At 48.7% G+C, this 13,789-nt stretch overlaps 1 protein-coding gene across 3 annotated transcripts in view; it reads left to right on the forward strand.

The window, feature by feature from the left end:
- Positions 1-2,602: 2,602 nt before the first annotated feature.
- B4GALT5 (beta-1,4-galactosyltransferase 5) overlaps positions 2,603-13,789 on the forward strand; it is an 89,770-nt gene continuing 78,583 nt past the window's right edge. For 2 of the 3 annotated variants that reach the window (XM_073580507.1, XM_073580509.1), the window contains exon 1: positions 2,603-4,436. In XM_073580507.1, coding sequence (XP_073436608.1) covers positions 4,316-4,436 — 121 coding nt within the window. In that variant the 5' untranslated portion in view covers positions 2,603-4,315. The remainder of the gene's footprint in view (positions 4,437-13,789) is intronic. The other variant, XM_073580505.1, reaches the window with a different exon arrangement.

Below are 13,789 nucleotides of genomic sequence, written 5' to 3' on the forward strand. Positions count from 1 at the left end.
AGAATGAAAAAAGAAGGCAAAAACTATAAATGAGTATAAAAGCAGAGAAAAAACAGGATGGAATAACATGATGATGAGGGAAGAAGCAGAGGAAGAATAAAAAGGAGGATGATGGAAAAAGTGGAGAAATAACAGGACAAGGGAAGAAGCGGAGGAAGAATAACAGGGCGATAAGGGAAGAAGCCGAGGAAGAATAACAGGACGATGAGGGAAGAAGCAGAGGAAGAATAACAGGGCGATGAGGGAAGAAGCGGAGGAAGAATAACAGGTCGATGAGGGAAGAAGTGGAGAATAACAGGGTGCTGAGGGAAGAAGCGGAGGAAGAATAACAGGACGATGAGGGAAGAAGCGGAGGAAGAATAACAGGGCAATAAGGGAAGAAGCGGAGGAAGAATAACAGGGCGATAAGGGAAGAAGCGGAGGAAGAATAACAGGACGATGAGGGAAGAAGCAGAGGAAGAATAACAGGGCGATGAGGGATGAAGCGGAGGAAGAATAACAGGTCGATGAGGGAAGAAGCGGAGAATAACAGGGTGCTGAGGGAAGAAGCGGAGGAAGAATAACAGGACGATGAGGGAAGAAGCGGAGGAAGAATAACAGGACGATGAGGGAAGAAGCAGAGGAAGAATAACAGGGCGATGAGGGAAGCGGAGGAAGAATAACAGGGTGCTGAGGGAAGAAGCGGAGGAAGAATAACAGGACGATGAGGGAAGAAGCAGAGGAAGAATAACAGGGAGATGAGGGAAGAAGCGGAGGAAGAATAACAGGACGATGAGGGAAGAAGCGGAGGAAGAATAACAGGGCGATAAGGGAAGAAGCAGAGGAAGAATAACAGGGCGATAAGGGAAGAAGCGGAGGAAGAATAACAGGGCGATAAGGGAAGAAGCGGAGGAAGAATAACAGGACGATGAGGGAAGAAGCGGAGGAAGAATAACAGGACGATGAGGGAAGAAGCGAAGGAAGAATAACAGGACGATGAGGGAAGAAGCGGAGGAAGAATAACAGGGCGATGAGGGAAGAAGCGGAGGATGAATAACAGGTCGATGAGGGAAGAAGTGGAGAATAACAGGGTGCTGAGGGAAGAAGCGGAGGAAGAATAACAGGTCGATGAGGGAAGAAGCGGAGGAAGAATAACAGGGCGATAAGGGAAGAAGCGGAGGAAGAATAACAGGGCGATAAGGGAAGAAGCGGAGGAAGAATAACAGGACGATGAGGGAAGAAGCGGAGGAAGAATAACAGGGCGATGAGGGAAGAAGCGGAGGATGAATAACAGGACGATGAGGGAAGAAGCGGAGGAAGAATAACAGGGCGATAAGGGAAGAAGCGGAGGAAGAATAACAGGACGATGAGGGAAGAAGCGGAGGAAGAATAACAGGGCGATGAGGGAAGAAGCGGAGTAAGAATAACAGGACGAGGAGGGAAGAAGCGGAGGAAGAATAACAGGACGATGAGGGAAGAAGCAGAGGAAGAATAACAGGGAGATGAGGGAAGAAGCGGAGGATGAATAACAGGTCGATGAGGGAAGAAGTGGAGAATAACAGGGTGCTGAGGGAAGAATAACAGGACGATGAGGGAAGAAGCGGAGGAAGAATAACAGGGCGATAAGGGAAGAAGCGGAGGAAGAATAACAGGGCGATAAGGGAAGAAGCGGAGGAAGAATAACAGGACGATGAGGGAAGAAGCAGAGGAAGAATAACAGGGCGATGAGGGAAGAAGCGGAGGAAGAATAACAGGACGAGGAGGGAAGAAGCAGAGGAAGAATAACAGGGCGATGAGGGAAGAAGCGGAGGAAGAATAACAGGTCGATGAGGGAAGACGCGGAGAATAACAGGGTGCTGAGGGAAGAAGCGGAGGAAGAATAACAGGACTATGAGGGAAGAAGCGGAGGAAGAATAACAGGACTATGAGGGAAGAAGCGGAGGAAGAATAACAGGATGATGAGGGAAGAAGTGGAGGAATAACAGGACAATGAGGGAAGAAGCGGAGAATAAAAGGACAATGAGGGAAGAAGCGGAGAATAACAGGACAATGAGGGAAGAAGCGGAGAATAACAAGGCGATAATAATATGACAATGATTAAAGAAGAAAATAAAGAATGAGAAAAAAAAAGAAAAGAGAATGAAAAAAGAAGGCAAAAACTATAAATGAGTATAAAAGCAGAGAAAAAACTGGATGGAATAACATGATGATGAGGGAAGAAGCAGAGGAAGAATAAAAAGGAGGATGATGGAAAAAGTGGAGAAATAACAGGACAAGGGAAGAAGCGAGGAACACCACAGAAGACAACGAAGGAAAACAAGTGGGAAAGTTAACAGGACAATGAAGAAACAGAACAGTAACACGACCATTATGTAAAAAGCAGATACATAACCGGAAAACCAGGGAAAAAGTGGAAGAATAATAGGAGGACGGTGGAGGAACATCAGTAAGCGATGAAGTTGAGACATAGTGGACATGGAGAATAGCTGAGGGCAGGGGATGATGCGGATGAGGCAGAGTCGGGGGAGAGCGGTGAGAGCGACCGCCCGCCGCTCTCTGTGAGCAGTCACTGACTGAGGTAAACCCTCGCCTCAGACCACACCCCCGGCAATACTGGCTCCGCCCACCATCATGTCCTCGCCTCGCCCCCGCTCCGCCTTCTCCTCGCCTGTCTGCCCATTCATGCTCTCCTCTGCCTGGCATCGGCATCGCGGTGTCACGTCTTCTTTGCTTTCCCTTCACAAGGTGATTCCCAGGGTCCGCCTGTACCAGCAGCTTCCGAGCTGCCTGGAGCCACAGCGTCCTCTCTAATTTTGGAGCCAGTGCTACGGATCGCAGTCGCTGACATCACTGGACTAATTACACATCGTTACAATCGGGCCCTTGCGATCAGGGCACCCATCCGACCTAAGCACCAGCAGCCTCCTGATCAGAGGAACAGTCCGGCTTAATAGCAGGTCCCCATGTCATTTCGGGAGCTAGCTTGCCTCCAGAGCTGAAGTCCCTGTGACCTGGGTGAGGGCGCCCAGCTGCCAGTGCTGGAGATGTCACCTGCCTCCGATGCCGGGCTCCTGGGCTCAACCATCCAGCCTCCAAAGCCGGGGCCATAGTGGTGGGTGCCAGGGTCCTGGGCTTCTACTCAGGATCTAGATTACCAAGAGAAGAGCCCAGCTTCCAACTGTCCAGGACGTCTATCTTCTGGGAAAGTATCAGCTCCCTCTTCATAGGCATCCAATAGTCATCTGGAGAAGTACATAGCCTGCTCTGTGGGATCCCAGGGATCTGGAGAAGTACTCAGCCTCATCTGGATCCAAGGGATCTGGAGAAGTACACAACCTCCACTGTGTGATCCCAATGATCTGGAGAAGTACACAACCTCCACTGTGTGATCCCAATGATCTGGAGAAGTACACAGCCTGCTCTGTGTGATCCCAATGATCTGGAGAAGTACACAACCTCCACTGTGGGATCCCAATGATCTGGAGAAGTACACAGCCTGCTCTGTGTGATCCCAATGATCTGGAGAAGTACACAACCTCCACTGTGTGATCCCAATGATCTGGAGAAGTACACAACCTCCACTGTGTGATCCCAATGATCTGGAGAAGTACACAGCCTGCTCTGTGTGATCCCAATGATCTGGAGAAGTACACAACCTCCACTGTGGGATCCCAATGATCTGGAGAAGTACACAGCCTGCTCTGTGTGATCCCAATGATCTGGAGAAGTACACAACCTCCACTGTGTGATCCCAATGATCTGGAGAAGTACACAGCCTGCTCTGATCTGGAGAAGTACACAACCTCCACTGTGTGATCCCAATGATCTGGAGAAGTACACAACCTCCACTGTGTGATCCCAATGATCTGGAGAAGTACACAGCCTGCTCTGTGTGATCCCAATGATCTGGAGAAGTACACAGCCTGCTCTGTGGGATCCCAATGATCTGGAGAAGTACCCAGCCTCCTCCTCTGTAGTATCCCAGTGATCTGGAGAGGTACACTTCCTAGACATCTTAAGTGTCCCAATGTTCTAGTGAAGTACACTTCCTAAGGGTCACAATGATCTGGAGAAGTGGACAATCTTCTCCTTATTAGGATCCCTGTGATCTGGAAAACTACAAATCCTACACATTTTAAGGATCCCACTGGAGTGGAGAAGTAGCTTTGCCATAATCACAATGATTTAGAGAAGTACACAATCCCCTTTGTCTTTATGATTCCAGTGACTTAGAGAAACTTTTGGCCTCCTTCACTTTGGGATCCAAGTGATCAGGGGTCTTTGTGACTGCTCTACACTTTTAGAAACATTTTCCATTGACATTCCCCATTGCTTTATGGTCTTTCCTACCATGAAGAAGATCTTGCAGATCCAAAATCGATCAGCCATTGCAATCCTTTTCCTATTCTCGTTGTCATCTTCATTCCTTTACTTCATATACGTTGCCCCAGGCATAGGTAAGAGACATGAGCGGTGTGAAATAGTGGGTGTTGTCAGTGGGTGTGTATCAGGGCCGGACTGGCCATCTGGCAATTCTGGCAAATGCCAGAAGGGCCTGTCTGGTCATGGGCTGCCTTGTCTGCTATGTTAGCAGAATCGGTGTTCTCAACACACCCATACTGTTAAGAGTTGTGATGGAGCACAAAGTCGCTGACTCCGTCACTTACCCCAGCAGGCCACAGGTATCATTAGAAATATTGGTTTTGTAGTAAATCTTGCTTTCCTCCATCCAGGGTAAGGCTAGTTTCACACTAGCGTTTTTTGCCAGCAGCGCACGCCGCCGATAAGCCCCGCCTCCTGCCCGCCCCCTCCGGTCATCTCCGCCTAGTAGCGCACACAGCTGCATGCGATCTGCACACCCTTTCTTTAGCATAGGGTGCGCAGACCGTGCGCTAGTAGAATTTAGCGTACGCTGCGCCCTTTTGACGGTGCGCCGAGCGCGCCAAAATGCAACATGGTGCGTTCGGCGCGCACCGTCAAAAGGGCGCAGCGCACACTAAATTCTACTAGCGCACGGTCAGCACACGGTCTGCGCGCTGTATGCTAAAGATAGGGTGTGCAGATCGCATGCAGCCGTGTGCGATACTAGGCAGAGATGACCGGAGGGGACGGGCAGGGGGCGGGGCTTAGCGGCGGTGTGCGCTGCTGGCAAAAAACGCTAGTGTGAAACTAGCCTAATATTAGTAATATATCCCATCTGGTGCTTGGGGATGGGGACTGGGCCTGTGTGATTTCAAATGCCAGTGCTGAATTTCAGCCCCAGTCCATACTTGGTGCTCATACTCACATGTGAGAAACTTGGACGAGTCACGTCAATACCAGGCACTGCCGCCGAACCTCAGATCGAAGCGGTCAGCTGCATAGAAATGCATGCAGCTGAACGCTCCGATCCGAGTGCCGGCGGCAGTGTCGGGTATTGACGTGCGAGAATCGTCCGAGTTTCTCGCATGTTTGTATGAGCCTTAATACTGACCAAATAGGACTTGACCAGTCACCTGTTATATGCCATATGTTCAGTCCTGGTCATTGTAAGTGGTATCATAGAGTCTTGGTGGCATGTATTATCTGTTCTGTATGAGATATTCAGGCCTAGTCATTGTATATGGTATTGTCAGAGGTGTAGCTAGGTTTTCTGGCAACCGGAGCGATACTTTGGTTCGGCGCCCCCCCCCCCGAGCACACATGTGATTTGCACAGTTAAGGGGGTTTTACACATAGCAATATCGCTAAAGCATCACCGATTTTGTGACGTTATAGCGATATCGCTAGCGATATCGCTATGTGTGATACTTATCTCCGACCGGCTCCCCCGCTGTCCATCGCTGATCGCGCAGCTCCATTTCTCGTCAGGCGCTTCCTGCTGGGCTTTCTGCTGGCGCCGATGAGCGACGCGTGAAGGCGGATGGAGGACATCAGGATCGCTGCGTCTGAAAGGTAAGTATCGTCCGCTGTATCGCAGCTGCATCGCTGTCAGATCTTCCTGTTTGGCAGCTCACTAGCGATCATTTAGCGATGCACCAACGATCCTGACCGGGTCATATCGCTGGTCGGGATCGCAGGTGCATCGATAAATGCAAAAGGGGCCTTTAGTCATGTACCCACGAGCTGCTCTCCCTAATGCTCTCAATGTTCAGTGAAAAACTGAGAGAAGCAGGAAGAGAAGCTCGTTGTCACAGGACCATAAGTATGAAAATCGTATATAAGTGAAGTGTCCGTGTGATGACTACTGGAACCTGCAGCGCTGAATCCTGACATTGCAGCTTCTGAATTCTCACAACGAATGCACTGCACACTTTTAGGATTCTCCCTTGCCGATGTACAGTCATGTCAGCACAAGTATGTGATTTATATACTTCTGTCCACATTCCCACTAGACGTGCCCGGCCTCACTCCGTTAATTTTCATGGAGTGAGGCCACACATGTCTAGTCCGCATGTGACCGCATGTATGTAAATTACCGACACGAGAGAATCCTTACAACGTTCAGTGAGCACTGTGAGAATTCAGAAGTCTGCAGTCACATAGAATGACTGCAGACTCAGTACAAACCTGGACAACCCCTTTAATGCTCCTAACAAATAAAAACATGAGAATAAGTTAGTATCACAAATAATATTTACATCCAGGTACCTTATAGATGACGTCGTCTCTGCAGTCATTCTCCTTTTCTTCTTCTTGTCCAGACCCCATGATGAGTTTTCTCATCCACATCTCGTCTCTGCAGACTTCCATCTTCTCCGGTCTTCTGCAGCAAATCTTCACACGATCCCCTTAAAGATAGAAGTGTCATTATAATGCTCCTAAATAAAAATATCTGCAATATACTGTCTCCTCACACTATTCCACTCCCTCCTCATACTGTCTCCTCTAACATCCCTCTGTTCACCATACTGTCTCCTCATATATTTACCCCCTCACTCTCTATACTGTCTGCTCACACATACCCCTGACTCTCCATACTGTGCACACATCCCATCAGCCTCACTCCCCATACTGTGTCCACATACATTTTTCCCATCACTACTCATACTGTGTCCACATACATTTACCCATTCGCTCCCCATACTGTCTGCACCCATCCCCCCACTCACCCCCATACTGTTTCCTCATACATATTCTTCATTTTGTGTCCTCAAATTTCCCCATCCCCACTCCAAATCACTCCATCCCCACTCCAAATCCCCCCATACACATTAAATCCCCCCTTCCCCACTCCAAATCCTCCCACACACATTAAATCCCCCCATCCCCACTCAAAATCCCCCCACACATATTAAATCCCCCCATCCCCACTCCAAATCCCCCCACACACATTAAATCCCCCCATCCCCATGACAAATCCCCCACACATTACGTATCCCCCATCCCCACTCTAAATCCCCCCACACATTAACTAACCCCCATCCCCACTGTAAATGCCCCACTCATTAAATAACCCCCATCCCAACTCCAAATCCCCCCACACATTAAATAACCCCCCATCCCAACTCCAAATCCCCCACACATTAAATAACCTCCCAATCTACACTCCTAATTCCCCCACACATTAAATAACCCCCCATCCCCACTCCAAATCCCCCACACATTAAATAACTTCCCCATCTACACTCCAAATGCCCCACAAATTAAATAACCCCCATCCCCACTCCAAATGCCTCACACATTAAATACCCCATCCCCACTCCAATTGCCCCACACATTAAATAACCCCCCATCCCCACTCCAAATGCCCCCACACATTAAATAACCCCAATCCCCACTCCAAATGCCCCCACACATTAAATAACCCCCATACCCACTCCAAATCCCACCACACATTAAATAACCCCCCATCCCCACTCCGAATCCCCCCACACATTAAATAACCCCCATCCCCACTCCAAATGCCCCCTCACATTAAATAACCCCCCCATCCCCACTCCATATGCCCCCACACATTAAATATACCCATCCCCACTCCAAATCTCCCCCACACATAAAGTGCCTCCCTACCCCACTCCAACACCCCCACACTTTATGTATCCCCCCCTTAATCTTCGGTGGTTCTTCAGCTTCAGAGTGGAGCACACTTACCACCATTATCCTGGGCACCGGCGAGTGACGTCAGCAGCATGATCACATCATCTGATTACGCTGCTGACGTCGCTCTGACCCGGCGGTCAGAGCTTGAATTGTACCGGCGCCTGTATAGACGCCAGTACAATTGCTCTCTGAAAGTCGGCAGACGGCAGCTTCTCTGCGCTGGCTGTCTGCTTGATAGCCGATAAAGAGAACGGCTGACTCCCAGGCCGGGGGCGGCAGAATGCCGCCGCCGGGGGCAGACACTGCGGACTGCTGCATTAGGCAGCCCGACTGCGCCCCCCCCCCCCCGCCGGCTGCGCCCAGAGCACATGCCCTAGCTGCCCCCTCCGTGATACGCCTCTGGGTATTGTAGAGTCTTGGTGGCATATATTATCTGTTTTTATGAGATATCCAGTGTTGGTCATTGTAAATGGTATCGTAGAGTCTTGGTGGCATGTATTACCTGTTCTTTATGAGTTTATTCAGGCCTGGTCATAGTTTATGGTAACTGGTCCTAAAGCCACGGAGTACTGGTGTCATACATTACATGTTCTTTACTAGATATTCAGTCTTGTTCATTAACTTTGGTAAATGGTCCTAAAGCTGTGGAGTCCTGGGGGAATATTGTATATTTTTCACAAGATGTTCGTACTCCTAATGAGATATATTCACTGGTCCTAAAGACATAGGGCCCCATTCATCGTTTGTGATTTATTGAAGCCACATTTCTATTTTTTGACTATTTTGGTATTCATTGACAATTTTTTACCACTAGTCTCTTGAAAATGGAGCATATGGTTAATAAACTTTGGCGCAATGTCAAAAATGTATCTTTTAATGTAACTTTTTGTGATCTTTTAGCACAAAAAGTCACCAACTTTTTAAAAAGTCGCATGTTTGTCTTAAAAAAACAACCTGCCAAATTGAAAATTCCTCTAGAAACGTTACACCAGGAAGAGGGGGGGTCAGGAGTGAGATGTGCCCCCCATAAATGAGACATTTTGTAAAAGTTGCATTTGATGAATTTGCCTAAAACATCTGTATAAGAAAAATTTGTTGAGGAAAAATTACAGTCACTGAAAAAGGAAATTACTCTGGAAAACTGGGGAACCAGCAATGATGAATCGGGGCCATAGAGTCGTGGTGGTATGTATTATCTTATCTATACTAGATATACAGTCCTGGTCAATATATATATTTACTGGTCCTACAGATGTAGAGGCCTGGTGATATGTATTACATTATCACTCTTGGTCATGATACTCCGGGTCTTATATGTGTTACATGTTTGTCAGGAAAATATACGTTCTTGCATAAGTAACAGAAGCACCTATCCAGACTTCCCATCACCTTTTTTGAAGGACATGCTCCCCCTTCCCCATTAGGTCTGTGCAGTGTACACACAAAGCCCCATGTTCAGGCACAGCTCACAAATATCCCCCTCACAGCTGCACTAGCCCCCTCGTTCTCCCTGATGGGATGTCCACTCGCCCCTCCCTGCAGGTATACCAGCTTTGTGTAATGTGAGCTCCTGACCTGTAAATCCGGCTTTGTTTAAGCACGTTTTTTTGTTCATTCAAACTCGAATTTAACAACACAGAATAGTCATAGGTACAGGACAAATATATTAGCGGAATCTGCATAATTAGAGCTATTCACAGCAGTGTTTTGTAGCCTATAGGGATGCCAGAAACCGAGAAATGGATTTCTGCCTGCCTGCACCACCCAGACACGTTTTGTCTGGTCTTAAATGAAAGATAATGTCATAATAAGAAAAATGGTACCCGTCGTCTCTTTCCAAGGTTTCCACCCAGAGTTATGACAAGTAAAAGTTTTTAAGAAGAAGGGGGCATATATCCTCTAGCTCAGCCCCCCCAGTGAGGTCAGCAAGGGAAAGGTATAAATTTAGGATGCTCAATTAGGAAGTTGTATTTTGCATGGGGAATCAGCTGCAGCCAGCTGTGCATTTGTACTCTTCTGTTCTGGGAAGTTTCCCCTCCCCCCTCATCCACACGGCGTACCAGTGACCGAGATGTGTAAGTGCTTATTTTAATCCCTTTTATTTCTAACTATCTGTATATATTGTATTTTGTCTCTTTTGTAACATATTTTGTATTTTTGCAAACACTGCCTATATTTTCTGGAGTAAATCTATAAAATTTACTAGTTTCGTTTTCCTTGCACTATGACGAACCGCCACGTCCTCCGCGCTAAATTACGCTACCTTGTGGGTGGGCCCCTGACCTGATATTGGTTTTAATATCAAATGAGGATCTGATGGCAGCAAAGTGTTCTGGGAGATTTGGGAGACCCTGGCAGTGATGGAACGGAGGTTTATGTGTGTATTTCCTGCCTGAGACTGGGAATATACATACCGACCTCACTGCAGAGTGCCCAATAGCCAGCCAATACACTGCAAGGCATCCATTCTTGCTACTACTTATCCTAGGTGTAGTTCCCAGACTGACCTGAGGGTAAGGGGGGCGGCAGAGAGCTGCAAGTTCCTAACCGGAACTGGAAAGTTGGCTTGACAAGTAAATCCCTGACAATGTTCTATCCTGGTCATTATACTTTTGGGTCTTATATGTATTATATGTTCAGTCCTGGTCATTGTACTCTGGGGTCTTATATGTATTATATGTTCTGTCCTGGTCATTATACTCAAGGGTCTTATATTTATTATAAGTTCTGTCCTGGTCATTATACTCAAGGGTCTTATATTTATTATATGTTCTGGCCTGGTCATTATACTCAGGGGTCTTATATGTATTACGTGTTCTGTCCTGGTCATTATACTCAGGGGTCTTAAAGATGTAGAGGCTGGGATCTACAGGTGCTTCTCACAAAATTAGAATATCATCAAAAAGTTAATTTATTCCAGTTATTCAATATAAAAAGTGAAATTCACATATTATTACAAACAGAGTGATCTATTTCACGTGTTTATTTCTGTTAATGTTGATGATTATGGCTTACAGCCAATGATCATTATGTCAGTAAATTAGAATAATTAACAAAAAACACCTGCAAAGGCTTCCTAAGCCTTTAAAAAGGTCCCTTAGTCTGTTCCAGTAGGATCCACAATCATGGGGAAGACTGCTGACTTGACAGATGTCCAGAAGGCAGTCATTAACACACTCCACAAGGAGGGTAAGTCACAAAAGGTCATTGCTAAAGAAGCTGGCTGTTCACAGAGTGCTGTATCCAAGCATATTTATGTAAAGTTGAGTGGAAGGAAAAAGTGTGGTAGAAAAAGGTGCACAAGCAACCGGGATAACCACAGCCTTGAAAGGATTGTTAAGAAAAGGTCATTCAAAAATTTTGGAGAAATTCACAAGGAGTGGACTGCTGCTGAAGTCATTGCTTCAAGAGCCACCACACACAGACGTATCCAGGACATGGGCTACAAGTGTCGCATTCCTTGTGTCAAGCCACTCATGACCAATAGACAACGCCAGAAGCGACTCACCTGGGCCAAGGACAAAAAGAACTGGACTGTTCCTCAGTGGTCCAAGGTGTTGTTTTCAGATGAAAGTAAATTTTGCATTTACCGTATTTTTCGGACTATAAGACACACCGGACCATAAGACGCACCCCAATTGTCAGAAGGAAAATAGAGGAAAAAAAAAATAATGTGTCAAATGGGGGTCCGTATTTCCGTTCCATATTCAGCTTACCTGGGAAGGGATCCGGCACAGGTGGAGAAGTAGTCACAGGGGTCATTCAGTGGTCCAGGCTCGTGCGGTGGCGGCTCTGTGCTGGGGCAGGTTGGTTGTGCTGCGGCAGCTGCGCTGGGGCAGGTGGGCTGTGCTGGGGCAGCTGTGCTGGGGTAGGTGCAGCTGTGCTGGAGCTGGGGCAGCTGTGCTGGGGCAGGGGCAGCTGTGCTGGGGCAGCTGTGCTGGGGCTGAGGCAGCTGTGCTGGGGCAGGTGGGCTCTGCGCTGCGGTGCGGTGGTGGCAGCGGGCGGCGCTCTGCGGTGCGGTGGTGGCAGCGGGCTGTGCTCCGCTGCAGGGGCAGCGGCTCCGCCGGCATTTCTTCGCAGCCCGGAGGCCCCCGCACATCCCTTGCTGGCCGCCACCATGTTGCGGTGGTCTCCGGGAGCATGGCCGCCGGGAAGATGGCCGCCGGTCCGGGGACGGCGCATGCGCGGGTTCAGATCTCGTCCCGAGATCTCGGACGAGATTCAAATCTCGGCAACGAGATCTCGTCCCCCTGCAGCGGAGCACAGCTCGCTGCCACCACCGCACCGCAGAGCGCCGCCCGCTGCCACCACCGCACCGCAGAGCCCCGCCCGCTGCCACTAGCGCACCAGCTAGAAGGTTAGTACCGTGTATTGCGACCATAAGACGCACCCCCCACTTTCCCCCAAAATTTGGGGGGAAAAAAGTGCGTCTTATGGTCGGAAAAATACGGTAATTTGGAAATCAAGGTCCCAGAGTCTGGAGGAAGAGTGTAGAGGCACACAATCCAAGCTGCTTGCGGTCTAGTGTGAAGTTTCCACAATCAGTGATGGTTTGGGGAGCCATGTCATCTGCTGGTGTAGGTCCACTGTGTTTTATCAAGACCAAAGTCAGTGCAGCTGTCTACCAGGAAATTTTAGAGCACTTCATGCTTCCCTCTGCCGACAAGCTGTTTGGAGATGGAAATTTCATTCTCCAGCAGGATTTAGCACCTGTCCACACTGCCAAAAGTACCAATACCTGGTTTATAAACTACAGTATCACTGTGCTTGATTGGCCAGCAAACTCGCCTGATCTTAATCTATGGAGTATTGTCAAGAGAGACACCAGACCCAACAATGCAGATGTGCTGAAGGCTGCTATCAAAGCAACCTGGGCTTGAGAGAAGGATGCACGCTGCGGGAGCTCCCATTAATCCTGAGTACATCCTGCGCTTACCGCCTGTATTGAGCACAGGACTTGGCAGCGCTTGGTGCCCGCTGGTGTCGAGACCCCCCGGGAGCTCAGAGGAGAGACGCTGGATGGCTCTGGTGGGCAGGAGCCCTGGAAGACAGGGGTAGGCAGCGGGGCCTGTTGGGAGCGGCGGCCATCTTGGACACACGCTCTATCAGAGGGATCGCGGCGTCCAGTCTCCAGCGTTGCGGGGGCAGCGTCTCATATCCTGCAGGATTCAAGAGGAGTGTGGCGAGTGCCCTGGAAAATGGGCCCCGCATGATTCCCTCTTCTGTGAATTGAACTGCTGGCCTGCTAGTGTCACTATACTGCTCCCCCTCCCATTGCTGCTGTCTATGAGGGTGGAAGTTCCTCCCCCTTTCCCCCCTGCCATAGGAGCCTTGGTGACATTCTGACTGTATCCATACGGATTCTGCTCCCAGTCTGCAATTAATAAGTGTGGCTCCTACTGTGCATATATAACTTCAGCAGGAAGACTCCTGGACTGTATAACGTCAGCTATACCGGGGTATTTCACGGCTCTTAATCATGAACCGATCTAAGGGATCGACAGCGGCAGAAAAATTGAAGGAATTTGCCAGATCTGACCCTTCTGAGAGTGCACGCACTTTACGAAATGCCCCCTCGTAATCTCAGCGTAAAAATCGTACCTCAGGAAGTGGAGAGGAGATTGAACAGGAGGAAATGACCCTTAAACAGGCATCTGAACAGCTGATGCAGGCTATCTCCCTCACTAGGACATCCTTGACGGAGAAAATAGAAGATGTCTACACCGAGGTGGGGAGACTCCATCACGACATGCAGGCCATGAGAGGGCGCATCACGGAGGTGGAGGCG

Source organism: Dendrobates tinctorius, unplaced genomic scaffold (genome assembly GCF_039654945.1).
Source record: "Dendrobates tinctorius isolate UK_male_01 unplaced genomic scaffold, ASM3965494v1 ptg000065l, whole genome shotgun sequence".
Classification (NCBI taxonomy): Eukaryota; Metazoa; Chordata; class Amphibia; order Anura; family Dendrobatidae; genus Dendrobates; species Dendrobates tinctorius.